Genomic DNA, 27,811 nt, shown 5'->3' with positions numbered 1-27,811 from the left:
TGTATGAATGTACCACAGTGAATCTCCACATCATATACATCCACAAGACTAGGCTCCTACTTAGAATAAGATAGATATATTCCGTGCCTGTATAAATATATCAAAACATAATCTACTGTATATATAATTAAAAAGAACCAATTAAAGAAAGAAAAAAATGTAAATTCTTAGACTTTATTTCAGGTCTAATCAATCAGAAACTGGGGATGGGAGGTTAGCAATCTGTGTTCTGACATCTGTGTTGGGGTGATTCTTATGCCCTCTTGAGTGGGATAACATCTGCTTAAATCAATGGTACTTATTGTTATGATTACTGTTGTGTTACTATTTGATTTATTCCTGAATTTTAGAAAGTGACTCTTAGCCACAGGCCAATAGTGCCCATTGATGCTGTCCCTGGAGAGCAGCCTCTGGAGGAGACGGCGGGGTGGAGAAAGGTGGAGGGGCAACCCTGAGAGGCAGATGGGACATGGCTAGCTCAGGCCATACTGACCAAGGCCCCAGACTTCTCAGTTCAAGACTTCCATGGTTCAGCTTTTCATTTAATCATTCAAGCATATTTATTTAGCACTAACTATAGCTCCTGTAAAATCAAAAGCAATTTGTAAGTATCCAATATATGAAGGTACAGAAAAATAGGGGTATAGAGAAAAGGAATGGGACCAAAGTAAGACTGAAATCCAGCTGGGCAAACAAGTCCTGTAGTTCTGGGTCCAGCGTCTGTAGCATATGGCACCCCATCCTCTCTCCAAAGGGCTTGTATAGATCCACCCTTATAATCTTGTTGATTGCAGCCCAAATGGCCTTTCTGTTGACTTGACTGTGCTCAATTCCTGTAGTTTTCCTATGATGCTGTCATGTTACTGGTTATTTCTTAATCTCTGGGATCTCCACTGCAGCTTCAGCTTCCTCCTCCCATCTGTACTCTTTGCCTTCTCAGGGGCTGCCCAGAGGGACTCCAACCCTGCTCCACTTTTCCTGACCTCCCAGACCTTCCTTTGAAATCTTTTAAAGCCTCCATGACCCCCTAACTCTAGCATCCTGCATTCCTGCAGAACCAGCCCCATGTGATTGATGCCAAGGTCTTCTGCCATCTTGAGCAGTACTAAAGCCTCCAGGAACCCTGACTACAGCAACCTCTGAGCGTGCGGGCATCTGAACACATTGAAAAAACTTCCTAGTCCCTAAGAAGGGTGGACATGATCAAAGAACTTACTGTGTGTGTGTGCTTTAGTCAGCTTCTTTTGTTGCTAAAAGACCCAACCAGAACAGTTTTAAGGGAGGAAAAGTTGATTTGGAGTCTCAAGGTTTCAGAGGTCTCTGTCTATAGAAAGCTGCCTCTATTCCTTGGGGCTTGAGATGAAGCTGAAAATCATGGTGAAAGAGTGTGGTGGAGAGTAGTGGCTTACATGATGATCAGGAAGCAGAGAAAGAGACTCCACTCAGAAGATACAAAATATATATCCCAAAGGTACATCCCCAAAGGCCCAACTCCTCCAGCCACACCCTACCTGGCTTCAATTTCCACCCAGTTTAATCCCATCACAGATTTCATCCACTGATTGGATTAAGACTCTCATAACCAAATAATTTCTCCTCCAAACCTTCTTGCATTGTCTCACATAGGAGCTTTTGGGGGATACCTCACATCCAAACCATGACTGTGTGTGTGTGTGTGTGTGTGTGTGTGACACACAGGGAATGTCTGCCCAGCCCATCCCTGTGCTTTTTGAGATGTTAGTCCACACAGGTAACCGTCCTCTGTGTCTCCTGAGTTTGTATATTCTTTGACTTGTTCACTTCTCTGGGATAGCATTTTTCATTCTGTATTCATTTTCCTTTATAATCTATTTCGTATCCAGGCAAACCCATTTACTCTTTCTTTTAGATCGTTCTTAATTTTTCCCATTGAATAACTCTGATTAGATTATTGTTTATTATGGTCTTTGGGCAATTTAAAATTTTGACAAATCATTGGAAATCAATGTCTCCCTTTGCCCTGCCAAGGAGCTTGTTTACGGCTTCTAGTTTTGCCGACAGTGTAATTTCAGATTTCAAGAAAGGAGCCACTGGTTCTTCCAAGTTAGTGTTTTCTTTTCCTTTGTATGAAACCGGATCTTTTTTGCTTGGAGATGTGACAAACCTCTCCCATTAGAACAATTCCTGGTTTACTAAGTAAGATTGTTTCTCCCAAGAGAGCCACAGGCCCAGAGGGGAATGCAGCCATAATGCCTTCATCGGATCATGGACTAGAGGCAGATTTCATTAGCAAAATCTTGGCAGCAGAAGTGCCCAACAAAACCAAACAAACCATGAGAACTCAAGGTGTTGCTCAGGGAGCTCCTTGTGGCTCTGTGGGCTCCTGAGCTTGAACAGAGCAGAGAGGAGAGACACCTGCTGTCAATGAGATCTGGGGAGAGATGTAAGCTCTGGAACTAGCTGATTCCATGACTTTGGCACAATTTTTTCTAATTCTCAATTTCTGTGGATGAGTGGAAAGTGGACACAGTTTTTACCATGGAAGTTTCTCCTAAACTTTCCACAAGAATGAATTCACGTGGAAGCATCAAGTAGAGAACTTTTCAGGAAGATATTCAGTGTGATTTTCCTTCAGAGTTTGTTTTCAGTAGCCCTGGTCTCTCCAGTCTATGACCTTTCCCTCCTCCATTTAGTACCCCAAATCAAGACAATTAAGACCCTAAAGCCTTAACACTCTCTCCTTTCCTAAATCAGCTTTCAGGAGAAGAGCAGGGACTCACTAACCCAGAGGTCTACATTGACATGTCTCAACTTCAGCAGGCATCAGGATCACTAGAGCGGTTCTCAAACAGGCTCTTGGGCCCCGCTCTCTCTTATGCAGTGCATCTAATATGAGACCTGAGAATTTATATTTCTTATGAATTTTCCAGTGATGCTGATGCAGCCCTTCCAGGGAACACAGTTTGAAAACCACTGGTCTATAACATAGACTTTAAGGATGTTAAAGCTAAAGGACCTTAAGGATTGTCTGGGCTCCTCCTATAAATTGTCAATAATTGGGCTGAGATTGTAATCCAGTCTAACAGTCTTTCTAATTTACCAGGCTGATGATGGAGGACAATTTCAAGTGTTATTTATCCCAAGGCAATTGCATTCTAATCAGGATCCAAACTTTACACTATAAGCTGATGTTGGTGATGATTATCATGATCATGGGGATAATGTGTTATCGTTTAAGTTCTTGAATGCATCAGGCATCTTCCACACTGTCTTTCCCTGTGACAACATGTGAGGGGGGCATGCTCCTTCCTCGAGGTGGGGCCAGTCGGCTCAGAGAATACAAGCGACTGACCGAGGATGCTAAGGAATACCTGGGCTGCTTGCCTCCAAATCCTTTCACCAACATACTGTGCTGTGCTGTCTTTTGAGCCAGAATTGAACATTCTAGAAAGGAAGTTAAAGAACTGAAGAATAGTTCCCATTTAGGAGAAAAGGCATTAGTGGCCTTTATTGTGATACAAAGTTACCAGATGCTCCCCACTATTGATTATGTTACTCTAGGACATAGAGATAGCAGGATGGGACAAGCAATCATTGGCAGAAATCCTAGTACCTGGCCACTTGGAGCCATCTCCCCCTGCTATAGCCTTGGGATGTCTTTATCCTCAGTCTTTCCGTTTCAGGTAACCTCACTGGAACAACCATGACCAACCTGCGAGGTTGCCTTTGGTATACACACTGAGGCAATCCCCCTACCTTGCTGTCCCTTTGGTTGTGACATCTCATTGTCCAGTTCCATCCTTTTCACTTGGAAGCCAGAAACCAAATTGATTTTGCACCCCATGGCCACTTTAGGAAAGCAGCCTTGTGGCAATTGTGGGGAGCACAGCTGTGATTTCTCGTCTTCCCACTGAGCCTCTTCTGGTTTGCCACCTTTTGCTGGTCCAAGGTATGATCCAGGTAAAACATCATTATCTTGCTCTCCTTGGGCAGCAGGATTCCTGCAGCCTCCTGAGTTGGCCTTTTGTAGACAGCCTCTAAGTGTCTTATGTTTTCACATCATTTTTGGTGACTTTTTTCCATTGTTCTGAAAGACCAGGGGAATGTGATCCCTTTCTCCAGTGGAAGGAGAACCTTTTGTGATTCTCCCAGTGCTCGGTACCTGAGTTCTCTTCTCATCTGCCTCCCTGGGGGCTGCAGAGGTCATATCTTTTTCACACCTACACACACTCACTTGCATACATATTTGTTTACACATTTGCTTGCCCAAATCCACTCACACAATTCTTTAGTGCATTGCACTCACACACCTACATGCCTGATTTCCACACACTCACACACATTCACACACATCAAACATTTAAGTACACACTCACATATACTCACAGGCATTCTAATATGCATGTACCTGTATATGCGTGCACATGCTCACACGTGTATACACATTCACATACATGCATACCTACACATGCTGACACATTCTCACATACATCCACACACAGTCTCACATGCACACACACACCTGTTTCACTCATTCCCCTACAATTACACACATGTACATACAATTGACATACACTCCCATAGACTCACACACTTTGTTTGCACACACACATGCTCTGCACACTCCTTTATGTGTTGTATAGGTTGCTGACTTGGTGAAGGTGGAGGAATGATTGGAAGAGGGGGAAGTGGGTGGGATTACAGCTGACAGATTGATGTTCTGAATCCCTCTGAGAATGGAAGGAAGGAGAGAGAAACAGCATGCATTGAGCCCTCACCCTGTGCCAGGCGCAGCGCTTTCTGGAGTTTCATACTATACAATCCTCTAAGGAAGCAATTCTTAGCCTCTGGGAATATAGGTTCACCAAAGAGCTGGATGTGGCAGGGGTTGCTTTCTTCCAGCACCCTGCTCCTTCCCTTACGTGGTGTTCAAAGTATGAAGCTGAAGCTCTAAAGTTACAGTGGAAGACATCAGCAATTACAAAAGAAAGGCGTGCAGCACTGTAGGAAGCATGGGTAACACAGAGATTTTTTTTTAAAAGCCAGCAAAATTCACCATTTTGACACTGCTCAAAGATGACTATGGTTAATATTTGATTCTTGATTTTGTTTTTCAATAATTTTAAAAGGTATCACTTATTGTCACAGGTTCTTTTGCACTAAGTGGTATAATATTTATTTAGCAGAACATTAAGCATGTCATATATATTGAGGGATTTATCCTCATTAGAACTCTGTGAAGTATGGCCCTGTTTTATATCCAGTGGAACGCAGGCTCAGAGATGTTAAGTGACTTAGCTGAATTTACACAACTGGCAAGCAGTGGATCTGGAATTCAAATCCATACAGTTAGACTCCAGAACTCAGGTCAGCTCACATCTTGGGGCTAACTCACTCACTCACTTCCTTCCTTCCTTCCTTCCTTTGTTTTTTCTTTTGTTTTTTGACTGTAGACACCTCCCTTAGCAATCAATACTCTTAAAACACTGTATTAATGGTAATATCATATTCTGTCATCTAATGTTGTCATTTATTTGATTCTCAATTATTGAGCATTTAGATTGTTTCCAATTTCTTGCTAGTTTAAACAGAGCATGCAAGTATTGTGCTGAAATTCTTTTTTGCAAACATCTTTTCAGAAACTGAGTGATTCCATAGGATAAATCCTTAAGGGTAGAATTGCTGCATATGCACATTTTAAAAGTATTCAATTCTCCCCACTAAATTACCATTCCAGAAATATCATGCCAGCCCACACTCCCACCAGCAGGCTATAAAATTGTCCTTTTCTCTGCAGATGGTCTGGGTTTTTACTGTTGCATCTTGTGATTTGGCACAGTGCATACTACAGGTACCACTGTAGCCAGGGTTCAGGCTGTGTGTGGCGATGGCTGCCATTGTATGAACATCATGACCAGAGGAGCTAAAAATTAAGATGCTTGGAAGTCCGTTTGACAGAGTGAAGGGTGGATGCAAGGGGAAGCAGTGAGTATACCACATGGATAGTTCCTGAACATGAAGATGTGTCAGGTTCCCAGAGGGTCCTCAGAGATGGTGAGTGCCCCGTGTCCTCCCTTCTCCCAGAGTTTCAGCAGTTCTGTGGACCACATTTGTTGATAAAGTTGGAGATAAACAAGCCCTGTCATTTACATGTGTTTTTTTTCCCAGCAGCATCCCCTGGGAAATGGTTCAAAGACACCTGGAGACATTTCCCTAGTTTTCCTTTCCCAAGTCCAAGCAGGGCAGAGAGGAGAGCCTGGACTTCTTTGGAACCAGCTGGCACGCCACTCTTCACTACTTGAGCCTGTTTGGGATGAGACAGTTTATTATCCTGAGACTCAGACTTTTCATCCACAAAAGGGGCTGAATGTTCTGCCCTTGAGAATTAATTCCATGGATGAAGGGCCTGAAAAACAGCAGACGCCCCACACCTGGCCTGTACCTGGCACTGTTGTCACCGGGCTTCCTTAAGCACTTCATTCTAGTAGCATTTGTGACTCATATTGGCAGCACTGGCATTCTCATTTGGGGGACGAATATGGTTACTTGTCCTTTTCTTAAAGCAGTGAGGATGGAGTGGGAGAGTGTGATGAGGTTCCTGTCTCAAAGGCTAATGTCTCTAAAAGTTTGTGCTCTGGAAAGGAGGGAAGCAGCGAAGCAAGGGAAGCGATGCAGTGTCTGTTTACTGCATGTGGAGCAGCAGAGAGCAGGAAACTCACCCAGTGTGGCAGCTCAGTCCAGGTGTGTTTCCAGTACCCAGCCTCCCTCTAACAATATTGTTCCATCATGTTATGCCAGGTGTTAAGAAGGATACCTTACGTGCCAGGGCCAGACACTCATGGTCTCAGTTCTTTCCATTTCTACCTCTAGTGTGCAGGAGGAAGAAAGGAGTGAGATTATGCTTGCTGGGAGACAAGCCAGGGGTGTTTTGTCTACCTGCTGTTGTCCTAGCATCCTGGGGATGGATACTCAGATGCCCATGACTTTTTACAATGCCAAAGAAATCCTTACATCTATTCCTTTTATTTCTGTACTGATAGTTTCTATTTTAATTTATTATTTCTTTTTGATATTTAGGGATGAGGGAAATGAAGCAAACTATTGATAAGCAGACCAAGGATGTCAGGGGAGACTTTTTCAATTGCTTTAAGCTATGAACATAGTTCTTCTATAGTCTGTAATTACTATGTGTTACATAAGTTCTCATCACATTCAGGAACTATAATTTATTAAACTATTTCCTTAACTTTGAAAATTTAAACTGCTTACATGTTTATTTTTCAGATTTGAAATACTTCTCATATCTTTTAGATACATTTGGGTTACTTTTTAGGTTAAATTCCAATTTGCCAGGATAAAAATTATGAGCAACTTTAAATGTTTATGTTATGTGTTGTTATATGACTTTCTATAGGGTTATATAATTTTGTGATACTAAAGAGCATGAGGGATCATCTCATTTTGTCACAACCTCACCAACACTGGATATTATCAATTTAAGAAAACCCACTGTAGAGGTAGATAAATTATTACATTTCTAGTACCTTTCAAACCACTACTTTCTTAAATGACCTGCAAATTCCTTCTCCCACAGTCCTTGGAGAGGCTTAGGCTTGAGGTCCAGGACCCTACGGTTAGTCTCAAGTGACCCTCTGCGGCCACAAGGAACTGCACAGCTGGGTATTTCTGTCCATCTTGGCTGTACATGGAGCCAAATACTTGGGAGGCTGGAGTCTGGGCTGTATCGATAGCCATTTCTCCAGCCCAATTTCCCATGGCCACATGACATGGGGCAAGTAAATGATTGGAAATTCAAAGTACATTTAATATTATAAATAGATGGCCAGATAAAGGTAATTTAACCCATCAAAGAGGTGAATGACAGTGTTTGTTTTTGTTCTGTTTTACTAGTAGGACACAAATCTATGGCATCGTTTCGATCTTTTAGGTGTTATGAAATAAATGCCAACCATCTCTTTGTGAACAGCTCACATTCTATTGTCCTGGCTCTCAGACATCATCCTCTCAAATTCCTCATAGCTTCCTGGGAAGTAGGGAAATATAGCACTGGGAGACACAGGAAGAAGGAAGTGGTATGAATAGGAAGTGGCAAAAATAGTGAATCTAAAGATCTGTGACACTTGATGGAGGGAGTAGGATACTGCAAGGAGGTGGCTGAACTCAACCTTCTCTGTGACAACCAGCCAGTGGTGCACCAGCAAGAGAAGGCTAGATTCCAGACTCCACTCTGTCATCCCAAGAGCCTGAAAAAAAAATCCTTAACAGAAAGGAGGAGTTAATAAAAACAAGGTAAGGACAGTGCCTCCTGGTGTGAGATGTCCCCAAATAGAGAAAGGTGGGAGTGGATAGACAGGCTGTCCCAATGATACTAAAGACTACATAAGAGGCGGAGGCCCCAGAGAAGGCAGCTGAACTTAGGAGCAGAATGAGGGGAAATACTGAAACTCAAGAAGGGAGGAGATGAGCTTGTGACAGGAGGGACAGGAAAGAGAGGAGACTTGACAACTTATTAAGTATCCCCCTTATGGGAAAGTCACACCTGTGGACAACAGTACAAAATTAAGTAGGTGGATCATAATTAATTATTAGGGGCTATATGGATAGCTGGTTCTGACCCTACAAGGAAGAAGTACATCTCTGAATTTTTGATGGGGCTTGGGGAAGGACAGAGCTCATTCTGCAAGGGACAAGGGCTCTAAATAAAAGCAACAGAACTTGGTGTGTGAGGGTGTTTTGACCTCTTGCAGCTGCATCTGAAATGCTTCTAACAGCACCATCAGACCTAAGAAGGCTAATATCTCAAACAGGCTCTGTGACACAACCAAAAGATTGGGGAGACATCGGTAAGGTCCCAAAAATATTCCCCTAGAAACTGATGAACTTGGGAATCCCAGAAGGAAGTTTTGGTGCTGCATTTAACTCAATGTAGGGTTGATAGAAGAGAGCCAAGGAGCTCTGGGATTCTGAGAAAGTGAAGAAGAGATGCTGGGAATGAGAAGGATTTCACAAGGATAGACCCAGACTCTGACCTGTCCCACCACATCTCCTTTTCACAGCCCTTCTGCCTGGCATTTTCTGGTAGATCAGGAATCTAGTCACACACTTCCTCAAGCAGTTGCAGATACATAATGCTTAGTAATAGGAAGATGAGTGTCTGGGGTCACCCACCAGGTCAAGAGAGAGAGACTTCTACTTTCCCCTTTTCTTGACTGCCTTCCTGATCAGCAGATGGAGGCAGGCATTGCCAACCTTGTTTTCAGATGCACCCTCTTCCTTAACTTAGTCCAGCAGGTCTATAAATGCAACTCCTTTTGTACAGCTCTGCTCACCTGCTCTGAACTCAAACTGCAACCACAGTACTGTGTTTTGAAGGAGTCCAGCTGCCCCATTACAGTGGCCACTGTGGGCTTTCCTCAGAGTCAGTTTTCTCTTGATCTGAGCTAGCTTATTTCTTTTTTGCTTCTTGGAACATCACTTGAAAGGTAGAAACGAAGCTGATCTTAATTCTTCCTTCAACATGACATGCCCTTTTGAAATTGTACAAATAACAGTGTCTGATTGTCATGTTGAATTGCGAGCATGGATGTGAAATGCTCCGAAATCTGACTGAAGCCAAATATTAGGTCATAAGTCAACATTTTGCTGAGAAACTTGGTTACTAAGAGGTTGAAAATTTATATCTTTTCATGAGAAAACTTGTTTGCCAGCAGGAAAAAATTTCAAAGACTGTTATCTTTCTATGGGGAGGGAAAGAGATGTGTGTAATTTTGCAACCTGGGTCAAAGTCCTTTAGGATGTCTGAAATTGGATTGGTTGAGGAATGAGGCTTTGGTGTAATATTTGAATTGCTCCCTGGGGTGAAAGTCAATGGGTGGCACAGGTGTGTGTCATTTCTTACAAGGTGTTTGGGCAAAATTGTGTGAAAGGCTAAGAGCAGCCTATTCCCACTGCAGGAGGTCACCCTCTGCCCACAAATTCTTCTGATGGAGAGACTATGACAAGAAAATGAGCCATCTCGGGCCATGAGCACTTAGGGTCTTGAAAGATGTAAAATCCTGATCTTCATCTAAGTGGCTATGGCAGTCCTTGGAAAAATCCTGGTGGACATGAAGACAACTGAACAGAGGCAGGAGCCAGGGACAATACTCTCCACAGTGCCAAGAAGCCTGTAGCCTACCAGCTTGGCCTATTTTTGTCTATGATGCTTCAGTCCTATTACAAAGCCCACACTGAGGTCTTCCAACCTCTATCATGTGAACCACAGTAGGAGGGAAGAAAAGGCAAAGAGACATCTGCAGCTCACTAAAGAATGAAGACCAGAAGCTTTGCTGCATTAAGAACAGTATGCACTATTTTAAGAAGGCCAAGTGACAACGTCTAGTTCACATTTTCTTCCAAAAAAGTAAAGCAGCTCACCTTCCCTCTTAGTGCCCACACTCTAGTGAAAGTTACAATTGTGGCTCAAGATAGAATTAAATTTCTACTAGAAATGAGTGTGATGGAGTAGGACTTTAGCTGTGACTACAGGCGAATTCCTGATGGAAAAATCTGCAACTACTGCATTATATGGAAATATCGGCACCAGAAACTTGTTCCTATGCACATATGGGTGTGTGCACAGATGTATGTATGTATTATATATATACACATGTGTGCCAATGTGAGCCATCTCCAGCTCTTCCTCTTCACCCCTCTTATAACATATATTGTAGGTATCTGGAGCCTACATATCTTTTTATATGTAACCAAAACGAGTGGCATCAACCAATGGTGGCATTTGTATGGCAGGAAATGGCAGGAAGGTTGGCTATGCTTTCTTGTGGGTCGAATCCTACCATTGAGATGTCTCATTACTTGAAACTAACATAGCAGGCCATATGCCTGCCTGACTTCATGATGATTTTTGGTCTTTCAGGCAAAGAAGGGGAATTATGCCTTTCTGTGGGACGTGGCCGTGGTGGAGTATGCAGCCCTGACAGATGACGACTGCTCAGTGACTGTCATTGGCAACAGCATCAGCAGCAAGGGTTATGGGATTGCCCTGCAGCATGGCAGCCCCTACAGGGACCTCTTCTCTCAGAGGTAGGCATGGTCAATAAGGCTCCAACAGTCTCTGGACTCCAACAGCTGAGAATTGGAAAATTACTTCTTATGGAAGATAAGAGCCAATATTACATCTTCCTAAGCACCAACAATGTACCAGTACATCCTTCACCCACTTCCAAGTAGTCCATATGAAGGTGTTGGGATAAAAATAGAAATATGTAGCCCCTTCCCATGAAAATGCATAGTGCCAGTGAAACTGTGATGTGAGTAGGCAGTGCCAGCCAAGGGCGTAAATGCTAAGGTAAGTCATCCTCAGGTTTGGAGGCAGAGGAGAGCATCTGACCAGATCCAGGAGATGCAGAAGGACTTCCCAGAGGTGGTGACACCTGAGCTTTCAGGGAAGAGTAGGAGTCAGCTAAGTAAATGAATAATAAATAGGATCTGAGAAGGGCCTAATAATCACTTTTTTAAAGATCAGTATATCTGCAAAGTGGCAATCATCCATGTGGAGGCTTAAAAAAAATGAAATTGGAAAAGCAGGTTTCCGCATTCATGTGGATTGTGTGGTGGGAGGTTCTTGGCCCAGGGAGTTGCTGTCTTGGGAGTGGACCTAGTCATGCTCTGTGGAGAGAGGAGAGGTGCTCATCACTGGCCTCCTCCCTAACTTCCCAGGATCAGAATGCAGGTTTCTAAGCCATCTTCTTGGAATTAATTCAGGGTTTTTTGGTAATTATATTATATTTCTCCCCAGTTATATTGGGGAGAAAGTGGGGAGTGAGACTATCCAGACAGGAAGTTTCCAACCTGGCAAAGTGAATGGATATCCTCCACCAGAAATGAATACAGTGTGCCTAGTTTGTATTTGCCTGTTTAGCTTCCCATATGATTTGCTGATGTGAACACATTCCTTGGGACTGCCCAGCTTTTACCCCTGGACATGGTCATATTTTCAAGTGCTCAATCCAAGCATCTGGACTGCTTATTTGGGAAGCATCCTATCCCTATTTTCTGACACAGGTGTTTACCTTGGTCCTTGGCCAGGTGACCTGGCCTTAGCCATAGAGAGTGGAACCTAAGGTCATGGGTAAGTTCAGTGGGCTTTTTCCAGCAGTCACCCTACCAACAGGAGCTCCTGTCCCCAAAGATATCTAAGCCTTGGGCCCTCCACTCACATATGTCTGTGAGGTGGCATCCTGTTGGCAGAATGGGGTGGAATTGCAGAGCCCAGAGAGGAAGCCCAAAAGGCAGGCTCTGCCTTGGTCCACCAAAATTCAAAAAGTTTCAGGAGTATCCAAGTGAAGAGATTGGCACAGTGCCAGGCTTAGGCACAAGTCTCAGTTGCCTGATTAATGCACGAACACCATCACTGAGGAGTGTCCACTTGGATGGGATAGGTTCTTAGAGATCATCTGTTTTACATCCTGCAGCTCAAAGAGGGTAACTACCACCTGTGATTGCTTAGTCAGCTTCTGATAGAGCAGGGATTAGAATCCAGGTCTCCTGAGTTCCAGGGTTTTGCATATGTTGCTGTTAGATCTCCAAGCCCTACCTCTAAACTTCTCCCACCTCCTGGATGTCCAGATTGGGCCTTTGTTCTGCTCATAAGTACACATCGAGGAAAGGCTGAGAAGGAAGACTTGCAACCAGTTCAATAAGTGTCTTGTTTGCAAAACTGGAAAAAGGGGTAGAACTAATGCAGGTAAATGAGGCTTTGGGGTTTTCTCTAGAATTTCATCAAGTATATACTCCAGGCCTTACTTTGTTCCCTGGAGCAGAGAGCAATGAGAAGAGAGATAGAAAAGTAGTGATTTATCCTTGTTAGATTAAAGGCGTGAAGAAAGGATGCCTTCCCTCCAGAATTTAGAACACATCAGCATTCTTGCGGTTTATTCTAGCTGGTTTTCCTAGATTCAAGGCTCAGGGTGATTGCACAGACCATCAACTTGAGAACATCTCTGTGGAACAGATAAGGGAGCCTGTGGGGGCCGAAGCGGTAGTGACACCAAAAAATGGAATCAGGGAAGTGAAAAGTCCAAAATAGGTCACAGGAGGGCATGAAAATTCTCAATCTAGAGAAGGAAGAGATGAGTAGGAAGGGGTGTGGTTGCTCCTCTTCAATATCAGAAGACTTGCTGGGTCTTTCGTAAGGTCCAGAAGGCAGTGGACCCCAATCAGCTTGGGGGTGTGGGATCCCAGAGAGGCAGGCTGGAACAGGCCTGCACATGATCTGTCCACTCAATTACTGAGAGGTCTTTTCACAAAACTCCTTCCCAGAGACCCTGTGGGTTTCTCCCTCCCATCCCAGTGGTCACCATATGCAAAAGTGGCTAGTCCAGTTTCCATGTCATTCTGGAAAAAAAGTAATTTTATCCTTCTCTGCTTTCACCAGAAGCCTGTGTGCTCTCTGACTAAGTAAGTTTCCCAGTGGGCTGTGCTGGTCTCTTGCTGTATTATTATCTGCCTCCACATTAAAGCCCCTCCTGGGCAGGCAGCATCCTCTATCCACCAGACTGGTATCTAATTTGAGGGAACACATAGGCTCAGGTTTCCAACTTACGCTTGCCAATGGTTCTACAAGAGGTTCTGTTGTATAGTATGTGAAAAACTGTGAGCTGCCCTTAGCTTGAGTGTGCCCAGAGCAGTGAAGGGGACTGATCCAAGTCAGTGCACCATGCCGTTGGCAGAAAAAGAGTCCTTGCATAAATAGCAGATCCCAGCCTTATGTGGAACTGCCATAACTGTCTTTCCCTTCATACTGGGAGCTAAGCTCTTCCCTTTCTTTGACAGAGGACAGGATGTAGATATGTGTGTGAGTGGTGGGGATTATGTGCTATAACAGGTTTGCCGACCGCAGCATGTGGAATGGGCATTCAATAAATGTTTAGCAACTTAATAGCCATTTATTGAGCACCTACTGTGTAGCCGGCTCCACAACTATTGAATAAAGGAAAGCACCTGCAATTATATCTGTCTGGAAAATAGAACAACTGACTTTAGGAAGTGGCTATTATCGCTCTGGCTTCCTCATAAGCAGGAGTATAGATTAGTATGGTGTGCATTAGTTTAGCCTTGTTTTTAGAAAATGTTTTGTGCTGGTGACTTGTCTTTCCTTTTGCTTCTATATTTAAATTTCCTTTTTGTTTGTTTTTGTTTTAATCTATGTTTTCCCATAAATTGTCTTACATTCTTTATGAAATAAGACTGGGCATGAAAGAGGCATGCCATTATAGAAGGTCAAAATAAGAAGCCATCAAGAGTGGGCAAATAGCTCAGCTTGCAGAGCACTTGCCTTGTGTGTGCAAGGACCCGGGTTCAAATCCCCAGCACCTCGGAAAACAATGTGGTGGCTTCATAACAAGAAGCCATCAAATTATGCAGCCCGCCTGATGTTACACCAAAGGTGCCAATGAGTGGAGGAATGGGGATCCAACCTCATGATCTGACCAGAGCCTCACCATCCCCTTGGCCAGAAAATTACCCTGAGAGAATAGCCTGTGGTTCCAAAAAGAGCAAGGTCTTCTTGATCAGGATGACCAGATCAGAAGAGTAGCATGGCCACTTCTAAGTGCAACTTTGGGCAAATCATCTAGATCCCAAACTCAGGCCTTTAAGAAGTAAAATAAACATAATAAAAATTGCTCTGCAGTTTGTTATGAGGATCAAACAGTGTAAAATGATTTATCCCTACTGTGTTCTCAGTAAGAGGTAGTTCATGTCAATACTGGCCCTGCAAAACTTCAGGTCAATACAGCTATCAGACTGTGCATTTACTAATCTTCTTTTGTGGAATCCTTATTGCTTGCTAGGTCTTGAGCTAATGATCTGAGAGGTAAGTATGTTGACCTAATCTCAGATTTTAGTGCTAAGAGAGCCAAAGTTGAAAGGTTCAGAGTCTGGATTTGACCTAATGTCCATCAGAGTTTATATGTTCACAAACACAAAGCCCTTTTGTCGCCATGGTGAGCTGATAGTTCAGCCACTAACCTTCTCCAGAGCCCTGATATCCTAAATGTCTGGCACTGGGGTTCCTGTAACTTCCAGAAAGCTCAGCCTACTCAACCCTTCTAGAAGAGGAGTAACTAAGGCCAGTGGATGTACAGATATGCAACTTCCTTCATGTGATAGGATCCATGTGAAATAATGAGTGAGACCCTGCTGTTGCCCAATTAATCATGTAGTGTGCCATGTAATAGAGCAATGGTGCTCAGGCACATTCCAAGCATGACCCCAAGCCACACAAATGTGTGTGTAAATCATGCATTTGTCTCAACAAAAAGGCCCTCTATACACAGCCACCTTCTAAGTATTTTTTGCTCATCAGTGCACATCACATTAAGAGCTCACCCTAGCCATTTTAGTTTAGGCCACTTTTCATTATTTAATAAATGTGTTCCTACATTGATTGACAAAACAAACATCTGCTGATGGCCTTTACTGTGTTAACCACTGTTTTGGCACAGTAGAAAACAGGAAGTAATGCACAATCGATGTCCTAAGCCCCTACCTTACTCATCCAGTGGGAATCAACAGTCTGTATTAGAAAAATGAGGTTGTTGAGGTTTAACAGGGGCATGGACCTTGTCTAGAACCATACAGCTGAGATTTTGATGCCCCCAAAGCCTGTTCTTTGCACTGAACCAAGTTTTTCCTAGCCAGCGAGAGGCTACTCCATGCTGGACTTAAGATTCTGATATGTCAGAGGACACTGTCAAGTTGTCACCCTTTGTCTCCTTCTGATGCAAGCCCAAATATGTTCACTGAGCACAGCCTTACACCTGTGGCCACGGTTAAGTGAAGGTTGCACAAATCATTCCATTGAGCACCCCTGGCATGAGGAATTGCTGCTCTTTGTGCACATCCATGAGGTCACTGCAGATATTGTTAGCTGAATACATCATCATGAACCAGGCTCAAAGAGCTCTGCTCCCCAAATGGTAAAGCCTGAGTATCTGGAGTCTACCAGTTACCCCTGGCTTGCTGTTTAGACCCTTGGGTCACAGAGGGAATCCTCAAAATACTACAATTAAAGAAAACCACTGTGGGGAAATCTAAGGCCAGTAGAGGTTGTCCCACTGCTGTATACAACATAAAATCCAGACTCCCTCTCATGCCCTCTCAGAACCCACATCTGGATCGTGCTTGGTTTGTTTTCTTCATCTCATGCCACCCTCCTCCTCCTCACTCACTACAGCCTCACCAGCCATATTCCAGCTTCTTATACATAGACAGTCACACATAGTTCTGGTCTCAGGAAGGTTCTTTTTTCCTTCATTGGATGCCAACCCTGGACAACCTCACAGTGACTTCGGCAAGATATATCACCTCTCAGTGCATCAATTTCCTTTTTGGCAAAAATGAGAAAATAGGAATGACCATCTTAAAGTGTTGATGTGAGGATTTAACACTCTGTGCCAAGCACTTAGGATACTCCCTGACACAGAATTTGTTAGGCCATGTGAGATACTTCATGACTAATTGTCCTTCAGATTTTCACTAACCTGTCACCTCGTCCTCCATGAACTCTACCTCAATCCTCCAGTCTAAGCCATCTCCCTCTACAGTGTGCCTTTTCCTGGCACCTTTACTCTCATTTCATTGTGTTTACCACAGCTTCTGTCTTTCCGTTAACTGCTCCAATTGTTTTAAGGTGGGCGTTTATGTCTCTAGACCACAAGCTCAGCAGCACTGAACATTGTGCTTGCCGCGGTTCAGAAGCTCTTCAAATCAAATGAATAAATGAGGGTTTTTGTGAATCTTAGTGGGAGAGACTTAGGTTATACAAGTTAAGTATGCCTTATCCCAAATGATAGGACCAGAAGTGTTTCAGATTTTGGATTTTAACCAATTTTGAAATTTTTACATATATGTAATGAGATTTCTAGGGAATGGGCCCTAACTCCGAACCTGAAATTCACTTATGTTTCACATGTATTTTCTATGCATTGTCTGGGATAATTTCACACAATAATTTAAATAATTTGGTAAGTTAAACAAAGTGTACACTGAACCATCAGAGGTCAGGTGTGGAGTTTTGCCCTTGTGATATCATGTTCATGCTCACAAAAGTGTCAGACTTTAGAGCATTTCAGATTTCAAATTTTGGGATTAGGGCTGTTCAACCTGTAGTATTGAGGTTTGAAAGAAATGGTTTTTGTGATCATGAGCATTCTAAATTGACAGTCTGCTTGCCTGGTTCCTTTCAGTATTTCCCAGTTTCGTCCTGAGCACTTACTCCACCGTTCATGTGAAGGGCCTTATGTGCTTTGCTGCCGAACTTTTTCCATGGGCAATGGACAGGGTGGGAGAGAGCAGCAAGGTTGCTAAGGACGGCAGTGACACAACCTGACACGTGTTTGAGGAAGAGCTCTGCCTGCAGTGTGCAGAATTTGATGATGTCAGTGGCTATGGCTCACCTGGTTGTGTCTTGCAGGATCCTGGAGCTACAGGACACAGGGGACCTGGATGTGCTCAAGCAGAAGTGGTGGCCACACACAGGCCGCTGTGACCTCACCAGCCACTCCAGCGCCCAGGCCGATGGCAAATCCCTCAAGCTACACAGTTTTGCTGGGGTCTTCTGCATCCTGGCCATTGGCCTCCTCCTCGCCTGCCTGGTGGCTGCCCTGGAGTTGTGGTGGAACAGTAACCGGTGCCACCAGGAGACGCCCAAAGAGGTCCGTACCCTCCCCATTCTATAGCCTAGAGGCAGGAGGGTCACATTGGGCCATTTGGTGGGTGGCTTTCTTCTAGTTAGTATTTACTCTGGTCTGGAGACAGCAGTGTTTTTATATAGAGGGATTGTGTCATGGTTTCATTTTGTTTTTAAAGGAAGAGAAAAACTATAGGGGGTGTTTTCATGTTTGAACAAAGTGCGGAGGGGCCAGCCATGGCCACTAAAGTCCTGTATTTATCTATAGAGCAGGTACAGCGTGGGCAGCGCCAGAGAGCCCTTCCCCACCCTGCCCCGCCCATGTGCCTCCACCCTGACCTGGAGAGACCACCTGTAGGGTAAGAGAGGAGCCGCATCCCTTCCCAGTTCTCTTGACTTCTCACCAGGGGCCATGGGGCCCTTCTCCCCAGTGTGTGAGGGGGATCCCTGCCTCTTCCATCACCCCTCGTCCCCTCTGTCCCTCCTCCTCGCAGGCCCACTCTTGCCCACATCCCCCCTGGGTGCAGCCACCTCAGATGACTCTAGGCCCTGGGCACACTTCCCCTTCCTGTGTGTGCCAACCACAAGCTGATTCTGTCCCTGCACACTTCCTTCTCATTGGGCGTTTGTTCTTCCTCAAGCTTGTTTCTTAACAAAAAAATAGTCTTCGTGAAGGTCCCTTGGAAATGACTCCTCTAAAAGAGGTGACAAGGAATGCCATGCAGTAATGATGCTCTGCTGTCAGAAACCTGCACGCAGGCATCTGTAACCCGAGCACAGCCACTCCATCCAGGGTTGTCACTACTTGCCACATATACCTCAGTAACATCCAAATCACAGCTCTGCTGACAAAGTCTGCTGGGGCCAAAAGTTGTAAATCTCAAACAGGAAGTAGTAAAGCAAATGGCATCAAGTCCGACAGCCCTTCCTTTTTTTTTGTTTTTTTAAGTTTTGCCTGTTTTTGTTTTTTCTTGAGGCACAGGTGGCACTTGCCAAGTTCATAAAGTGTCAGTGGGTCAAGGGGAAACACAAAATAAACTGGGGTGGAAAAGAAAAGCAATCAGGAGGAGGTAAGAGCTGGCTGGATCCTTCTGAGCCTGATTTAGGGTTGGGAGTTGGTGCCTTTGAACATAAAGGATGAATCATCCTGGCCACCATCTCTGTAGTCTGGAGTGATTGTCTGGCCACACCCTCATTCATCAATCTCTCCCTGGCAAGGACAGTGGTGTGTGTCCCCCTGGGTCCTCTTCTGACTCTCCATTCATTCCAGGCAGTGAGGCTTCTGTCATCCTGCATTCTTTTCTCTGGAAGGAGGGCACTGCTAAGTCAGTGTATCTGAAATGTCTTGGTGACCTCCACCTTCCTCTCTGCTGTCTGTACACCTCCCTATGAAGAAAGGTGAGGTCTGGTTCTGCCACCACCTTCATGGCTCTCTCGTCACTCCAGGACCTCAGGAGGGGAGGAAGGAAGAAGTTGGAGGAATATTCACTGAAAATAACAGTTAATGGTTTTCATCCTAAGCTTTTATTGCAATTGGAAAATTTGTATAAAGTCACAGGGAGGGACCATGAGTTATTCTGATGAGCTATGTTAAGGAAGAGCCCCCTACAGTTCTGAAGCTGGGGCATCATGTCATCCCCATCCACCCCATGGCCAGGCCACCCTCACCTGCTGTCACCATCTAGGTGTATGTGTGCAGAAGCATCTGTGGGCAGCCAGGGTAGATGGGAGAGACACTAGCTGACTCACTTTGTAGCCACTGCCTATGTTGTTTTTTCTTAGGGTTTGAGTTTTTCCTAAGTCTGCACCTGATTTCCTGTGTACAGATATCCCTTGGGTCAAAGGAGCAGGGGGGGGGTCTCCAGGTGGTCGCACATTGCAGGGTCATGGAGGTGACTGTCATGGCTGGTGTGAGCAGGGTGGGAATCCAGGACACAGGCTCAAGTTCAACCCCGTCACGTATTTCCTGTGAGCCAGGTGCAGGGAGAGGCTGTCCTCTGAACTGGAAGTCCTTGTCTGCTGTCAGTTCTGTCCCTTTACAGCCCTTATTTTAGTGCTAATTTCAGCCTCAACCACCCAGAATTAGTAATGGTCATGGTGTGCATGTGTGTGTGTGTGTGTGTGTGTGTGTGTGTGTGTGTGCGCGCACAGGCACATGCATGCTTGTACTACTTTCAGGGGGAAAGATGGGGTTGGATGGGGGGAGTAACTGATTGTTGGAGAAACAGATTCAAAGTTGGAGGCAAAAAGAGAGACCAGGAGACCAAGAGATGATCAAGCTGTCAGGTATAACAGCTCCTTTCTTGCCAATAAAGCATCTTATCTTCCCTTCTAGCTTTTGCATAACTCCAGGGTCTCAGGTATGAGAGGATGCATGTACTATTCTGCTACCAAACTGTGGCCTTTCTGCCCTAGCTGCCAATCTGCTTTTAGACAGGAATGAAAGCTGATGGAGCGGCAGGGGCATTTCTGTCCCTTCTGGTGTTGCTAAGATGGGCTGCAAGGAAACTTTCCATCTTTTTCCAGATTTTATGAATTTCCAATTTTCAAGTGAAGTCTCTTCTTCCACCCTTCCTCCTTTTATAACTTGCCACACCCTCCCCTCCGGGTGCTTACCTCCTCATCAGCAGAAGGGGCAGAGAGCTCCCCAGGCAGTCTTTATCCTATTGATAGGGGTGTCCCGAAGTGAGCAATGAGGACCACCAAAGTACAGAGGGGCACCCAGTCTAGCAAGGGCACGGGGCCCCACAGCAGGTAGGAGTAAAGGTTAGTGAAGATTTCTTGGGACTTGGGAATGTTAGTACAATATGTTAAAGAACTGGTACAAATCACAGAGCTAGAGATGAGATCAGATAAGTGGATGATGATATATAATGGGAGTGGGGACATGGGGGTGAGAGAAGAATGGAGGAAATTTAGATTACATAGAGGGAAATGAGAGGGAGGGGGTATGAAAAATGGTAGAATGAGACAGACATCATTACCTTATATACATGTATGATTACATGAATGGTATGAATCTGCATCTTGCACAATCATAGAAACAAAAAGATGTACCCCGTTGGTGTACAATGAATCAAAATGCAGTCTGTAAAAATAAAAAGTAATTTAAAAGAAACCAAAGAAGTTGCCTTTTGAGCAGGGTGAGCAAAGGGTTAACAAGGAGTGTGGGCCTGAGGATGATGCTGGTAGACCAAGCTAACAGAAGGAGGCAGGAACTGCTCCCAAGATTTAAATGCTAGGCTGAGGGGTTTAGACCCCTAGTGTAGTGAGCAGGAAGCAGGAAAGGGGCTGAAGAGACAGTATTTTAGAAGCATGTATTTAAAACCTTAGAAAAATAATGATGGTATTCAATTTAGATCTACTTTGTGTTACTGGTTGCTCATGTTTTATGAAGCAGCATTTGCAATTAGGTGAGAGTGTCTGGTTACCCTTAGAATGTTTCATTTCAGGGCATTGGCCATATTTCTTAGAGCCAGAAACCTGTCTGTGGGTGGAGCCCAAGCTGTGTTTAATGGCTTTCACTGGGATGTCTTCAGTTTAGACACCTACTTGGGGAAGAGTAGTAATGTGCGTTCAACCCCTTAATATTCATGTGCCTCCGAGATCATATTTTTTCTAAGGAATCAGACAATTATGTAGTTACCCAATGCAGGTGAGTGCACCAAGCTCTGAGGATGCAGTAAAGAGCTACCCACTAGATTTATGGGGGATGTGGAGTCATTGCTCTGAGAATAAAATATTCATGAAATAAAGATGAGAACTGCACAAATGGGAAATGACATGAAGAGTGAGAGATGAATCATCCATCACTGGGCTGGAAGCTTGGAATTCTTGTTGCTTCCTGCCTTGCCTTCCCTCCTCTGTCCCATGCTTCCATGCATACAGAAGCTGGTGGAAGCCAGGGTGACTGGGTGACAGGTTCTGAGTCACAGTTGGACCCTCTTTCTGGCCTGTGAGTCACCATCTATCTGCATGCCCCCTTGACGCTGCTTTCCATGGAAGACTGGAGTCTAGGGACCCTCCCTTCAACTTAATAGCCTTTTCTGTCTCTACTTCTTTCATGCCGCCTTCTACTCCTAGTAGAGATTTTTTCTTTTGCACCTATGCTCTCTTGATATATGTTGACACAACAGTGTTGCACTGAGGATTACAACTAGAAATAATGTGTAAAGTGAGCTAAAGATGCATGTGGTCTAAGAACATGCTTGGTTAATGGTGGCTGGGGGCTCTTCCCTCCAGAGGACCTGAGGATGGACAGTGAGGGATGTGGCGGAGGAAAAACACACCTCAGGGTATCTTCCCTGTGCTATAAAAAATTGCATGTCATCTTAACATTCTTCAACAACTTTCAAGAAAGGCGTCCTTATCCCTGGAGAAGTGGGATTCAGAAATGGTGAGGGCAGAGCTGAGAAGTGAATGGGTGGTGTATCTGCCTACCTGTACCTGCTGCCTCACAGAGGCAGGCTCAGCAAAGGGTCAGAGCTCTGAGCTTTTTAATAGATGTGTTCAGGATCCTGGCTTCTTACTTAGCACTTCCTGGAGGATGTGGGGATGAGGGGTGTGACTCAGTTCTTCTCTAGGCTGAGCTTCTGACCAGGCATCTGTGTCGTCTACATTATCTACATTCTCTGAACCTCAGTTTCTCTCCTCTGCTGAACACTGTACCTGGCACCACAGCTATCCTGCTGAGATCAGACAGCTTGGCATGAGGGTAAGGATAGTGAGCATGCTTGTTTCATCCCTTAGCTCAGGGCCCTCCAGTAATAAGGCACTGACCACTTATTATGCACCAATGTATATCCTAAAACCTGTCAAAACCTCCCTACCTGTAGCACAGGTCACCTCCCTTTTTGGGTGTGATTCCATATTACCAATCATCCATATTACCTTGACTGTCACTAGGTCAAGTCTGCCACCACCTCCTCACCTTTCTGTTCCCATCACTTTGTCCACTCTCTGGAACATGGACGCTCTCATTAAGGGGTGATGAATATAATTGAAGTATTGAGCAACTTCTGTGTGCCAGAAACCAAAGATAAATGCTTTACCAAGAACATTAGCTCATCTGATAGTAGAGGCTCAAAAGTATTTATTGAATGAATGAACCAGTCTGGGCTCCTATAAAGAAAGTGTTATTCAGGTTAAATTGTTGTGTAATCATTGCAGCTGGATCAATGGCTTTCAGTTCTGCCTGCACATCAGAGGTGATTAATTCTAGAACTTTTTAGAAATACAGATGCTTGGGCTCCATTTCCCAGAGGATCACATTAAGGAGATCCAAACACCTGTAATTTCTAAAATCTACACATGTGCTTCTGATATCCTTCCAAGGATGAAAACCTTCTACCAACGTGTTCACTAAACTTTCAAGGTGAGCTTGTGAATACACAGCCTGGAAAAGAGTCCAGGTTTTGGAGCCAAGTGGACATGAGCTCTGATTCTGATGCTCCACTAGTCATAGAATTCTGTTGCCTTTACTTCATCTCTAGCCCCAGTTTACTCCTCTGCATTTCTGCTGTCCCCACCTGTGATGTGACATGATGGTCATGATGCTTTAAAACATTTCTCATCATCTCCTGAGATCACTTCATTGACTTAGCATTTAGTTTCTTGACTTTTATCCAGTCATGCCTCTCAGACCCCCAACCCAGCCTAAGTCTGTGGAGCAACACTTAAGAATACCATGCTGGTGGCATTTCTCCCAGCCATTGGGTCTCATTTACCACCTGGTTGGTCTCAGTGGTAACGGGAGCACATTGCCAACAACCATCCCAGTCAGATGGGAACTCCCTCATCCCTAATTTTATTCCTGCCCAACTTAAAGCAGGAGCTGCTGGACTCCAAACAAAGTCAGTTCTAACGAGTCCCACGTGTAAGAGGCTGTTACATAGATGATAGTTTAGTTAATTACCGTTTTCCAATACACTGGATTATTTCCACATTGGTGAACAGTGGCTTAATTACAGAACTTTATCTCTCTGCAAGACAATGCCTGAGAGAGGTTCCCCAATAACCTCTGCTGTGCATCTGTCGTCATGTTTAATATGAGGTGAGAAATGCAGCGCTGGAGTCCAGCCGATTCGTGGATAAACACAGTCAATGAATTTTATGTCATATTCAGGGATGTTTGACTAGGTCAGTTACCTACAATAGATTAATGAAGGCAGCGATAAGTTTCCAGGTCTCTTTCCACAGCTGTCATTACCTGGCTGAACACCGAAACCTTGGGATAATGAGGATGTAAACTGATGTAGTTCACATAAAAAAAGTCCATTATTTGAATTTGCATAACATTATAGAATGCACCATTTTGTCTAAAAGATGGATAATTATTCAAATCACTCCTGCCTCTTGCCTTGAGTAAGCTGATTACTGCTCTCTCCTCTTTCCTTGGCCAGAAACGCAGAAGGTGCAACCAGACATGACCTTGTGTGTGCTAAATCTGTGGCCCCAGGTGATGCAAGAAGACAAAGCTTCCAGGGCCTTCAAATGAGGCAGTCTTTGGTTCTCTGCTCCTCAGTTCCAGCCCCTATAGACAGCGAGAGGAGCAGGCAGCTTAGAGGACACACTGTGAGACTTAGGACAGACTGCATTTGTTTTCTAGAGAGGTCATGGAGACTTGTGCCTTAGTTCTATTCATTTTAGTTGTCTAGTTAAACAGTCAATATAGGAGGCTCCCAATGGCAGCCTCTTCTCCCAGCATTTGCTGTTGTGTTGGTTCTACCTGAATAATGGAATTTGAATAAAATGAGGTTCCACCCATGTGAAGAGGTTGGATTCTTGACAGCCATTTGGTGTGGGAAGCTCTCCCTGGGAAATTTGTTCAATTGATGTGGACATTTTCTGTGTGTCCTGATGTGGAGAGGTTAAAAGGCTAATGAATAACCACAATTGGGAGTTGATTCCTACTGCATGGCTTTGCAATCTTTGCCAATGATTCATCCGTCCTTAATTTGAGACAGGGAAAAACTTTATGGGTGTAAGAAACTATTCAGGAAGCTCTTCCCTTCAGAAATACTGACTTGAAGGTAATTGGCCATTTCTATACAACTAGCTGGATTGGTCTTTAGTCTGAGTGCTTCAAAAATACCTGATAACTGCTCACTGCTACATTTAGGCTGCTAAATAGGTGTCTGTGCCCTGCCTCTTTCGCAATCTACCCCACTTTCCACCTTCTGTCCCTTGTATGTCAGTGGCAAAGGCATCCATCTCAGATATCTTCCTTGCTCACATCTTTCTGCAGGGGATTTGGTTGGTCTTTTTACTCAAAGTTCTTCATGTTTGTTTTTTTCTGGCATTAGGTAGAAAGGGTTCCTTTCTCTTTGCCTCCTATTTCTAACTCTCTGCATCCCTGTGACCTTCTTGGACAGTAAGTTGTCCTTCCTCTCTCTCCAAAACCTGACAAAATAGGTTGTCCTTCCTCTCTTTCCAAAACCTGGCAAAATAGGAAGCACCTCCTGAACACCTGTTCTGGCCCAATACTCAACTGACTCTGGGAAAAATGGCCAGCTTTTCTCTTCCAACTGCCAATACTCAGTGAACACAGCTGGGACAAAATACACTTGTTCCCTGCTGCAAATTAGTCTACTTTTAAACTTTATTTTCTTCCATTCCAAAAGGAGTCCTAAAGGGCAGAAGATAAAATAGAAAGGAGGAAAAGGAAAGATCATGTAACTTACCAATTCTTCCAAAGATTCCCAGGAGTACCTGGTTGTCAGTTTTCCTTCCATGGAATGAAAGACTCTACAGTCAGAGAACTCAGCTTATTCTAGGCTTCTCCAAGCATTGCTGGTTGCAGAGAAGGGATAGCTGTTTCATTAAACCCTGAAAATATTTGAAATTCTCTCAATGTGTCTAACTTCCAGGCTGTCTGCTACTAGTCTTGTGCCCTTTCCAAGATGAAAAAAACAAAAAATTCTTTTGATACAAATATTTACCAAAATGGTGTTGACACTGGTTTTGGCTAATGCAGATGAAGAAGCTATGTCCTTTATCAGACGCTTCACAGGAACTTGAAGCAGCCATGACAAGTGTGGAGTTATAGGCTTCATGATGGGCAGAGTCAGAGTTGGTCCAAAGGCCCAGGAACCAGAGCAGAAAGCTGGGTGAAGCACTACTGCTGTACTGAATGAAACATCAACCATTTTCCACCTCTAAATTCTTCATTCAGGATTCAGATTTAGTCCTTTTATCCTTGTTTGGGTCATAGTCCTACCTCTTGTGTAGGTGAACAGGTCACCTGCCAATTTGTTATCCAGTGAAGACAGTAAAACAAAACAAAACAATCTTGAATTTTTAGTCAGCTTTTTTGTTGCTGCAACCAAAAGACCTGACAAGAACAATCTTAAAGAAGGAAAAGTTTATTTGGTGCTCATGTTTTCAGAGATCTCAGTCCATAGATAGCCAACTCCATTGTTCTGGGCCTGAAATGAGGCAGAACATCAGTGTGGAAGAGTGTGGAGGAGGAAGGCATCTCAGAACATGGCAACAAGGAAACAGAGAGAGAGCTCCACTCACTAGGCCAATTACATGCCCCAAAGGCACTCCCCCAGTGATCCTATCTCCTCCAGCGACACCCTACCTGTGTACAGTAAATCTATAAATGGATCAATTCACTGATTAGGTCACAACTCTCATAATCAAATCATTTCACCTCTGAAAATCTTGAAAATCTTACACATGAGCATTTGGGGGATACTTCATATCTAAACCATAACAATATACTTTTATAGAAAGAGATCATTGATGCTAAGTGGCTCCAAGACACTATTGCCCCAAGTAAGTTATAAAATACTATTATTAACAATAATTCTACATGAAAAAATAAAAACAGAATAGAGAAAGCACCCAAAAGTGGGGAAGTTTGCACAGAGGTGGTTCAATCATGGTGTAAGGTAATTAAGAAAAGAACTTGAATTTGGCTCCTGGTCAACACTATGTGGGACCATACTCTCTGATAATGCTGGGCAGCAGCAGTGAACCACAGCTTCCGGGTTAGCCACATGATCATGAGCCAAAGCAACCATTTTGCTAAGCTGTGATATTTTCTATGTTAGGTATATTAAATACATTTCCAATTTATAATATTTTCAACTTACCTTGACTTTATTAGGGTTTAACCTCATAAGTTGAGAAACATTTGTAGTATAAACTTTTGAAGGAGACATTGAAAGCATTTCATGAATGATAATTAGCCCTATGCCCTCCAAACACTTCCCTTGAATTCACCCATGACTTTTACCACCCAGAGGGGTTCTCAACTCAGAGGTGGTTTCTCAGCACCAAGGAGCTGAGCTCTGCTTATGTGGGACTTTAGATTACTGGAATCTTGGCTCTGCCTTAGGGACTTGCCAAGGTTTTGGGCTGTCACTTCCATCTATGACACCAAGCCAAATTCCATTGCCCTCCTTCCATCTCCAATTAGTGTGCCCTCTTATTTTCCAATTTCCCCCTGGGAAGAAATAAGTTCTCCATTACCTTATGAATGTTGTCTGTTTTCTTGCTGAGAAAGAGGTTCTGAGAATGGCAGTAGGTGTCCCAATAGAAGCCAAGCACTGTGTGCCACCACAAGGGTTTAGAGAGCTGTGGTCCCCCCTTTCTCCATGCTAGCAAATGTTGGGGTAAGATGTAAATAACAGGGCACTTTGGTTCTTTACCTGCCCAAGAAATGCTGAGTTAAGTGTTTAGTCCTATGGTTGGCATACTCATGTGAAGGGGAAACTCATGTCAGTCATTTAGGGAGGCCTCCTTCTAGGGGAATTCCTCTCCCCGCATATCTGTGGGAGCTCAAAGCAGTCATTGGGACACCTTTATTTTACATGGATCCCTCTTTTTCCTTCTGAAAGCATCCTAAACTTCTTGGTATTTCTAATACCTCTACAAGGTAGACAGGGGTTGGGTTCCTCTCTCCAATATTTGATGTCAGCATAAGACCCCATGAAGGGTTGTGTCTTGGAAATTAGCTTTGACATGGTATTTCTCTTGGAGTTTGACCTTAGCGTTAGTCATCATCTTGCCTGACACATAGGTATCCTGCCGTCTACAAACAGAACTGTAGCCTAGGAGGTGGTGTGGCTCTTCTGGGCACCTGGTCACCATCCCTCTCTGTAGAGGGGA

At 44.1% G+C, this 27,811-nt stretch overlaps 1 protein-coding gene across 1 annotated transcript in view; it reads left to right on the top strand.

Annotated features, from left to right (window-relative positions):
• Grid1 (glutamate ionotropic receptor delta type subunit 1) overlaps positions 1–27,811 on the top strand; it is a 745,266-nt gene that overhangs the window by 713,410 nt on the left and 4,045 nt on the right. Inside the window, exons 14-15 of the mRNA XM_047551889.1 lie at positions 10,916–11,082; positions 17,477–17,717. Coding sequence (XP_047407845.1) covers positions 10,916–11,082; positions 17,477–17,717 — 408 coding nt within the window. The remainder of the gene's footprint in view (positions 1–10,915; positions 11,083–17,476; positions 17,718–27,811) is intronic.

Source organism: Sciurus carolinensis, chromosome 5 (genome assembly GCF_902686445.1).
Source record: "Sciurus carolinensis chromosome 5, mSciCar1.2, whole genome shotgun sequence".
NCBI classification, from domain to species: domain Eukaryota; kingdom Metazoa; phylum Chordata; class Mammalia; order Rodentia; family Sciuridae; genus Sciurus; species Sciurus carolinensis.
This window is presented reverse-complemented; position numbering and strand designations above follow the sequence as displayed.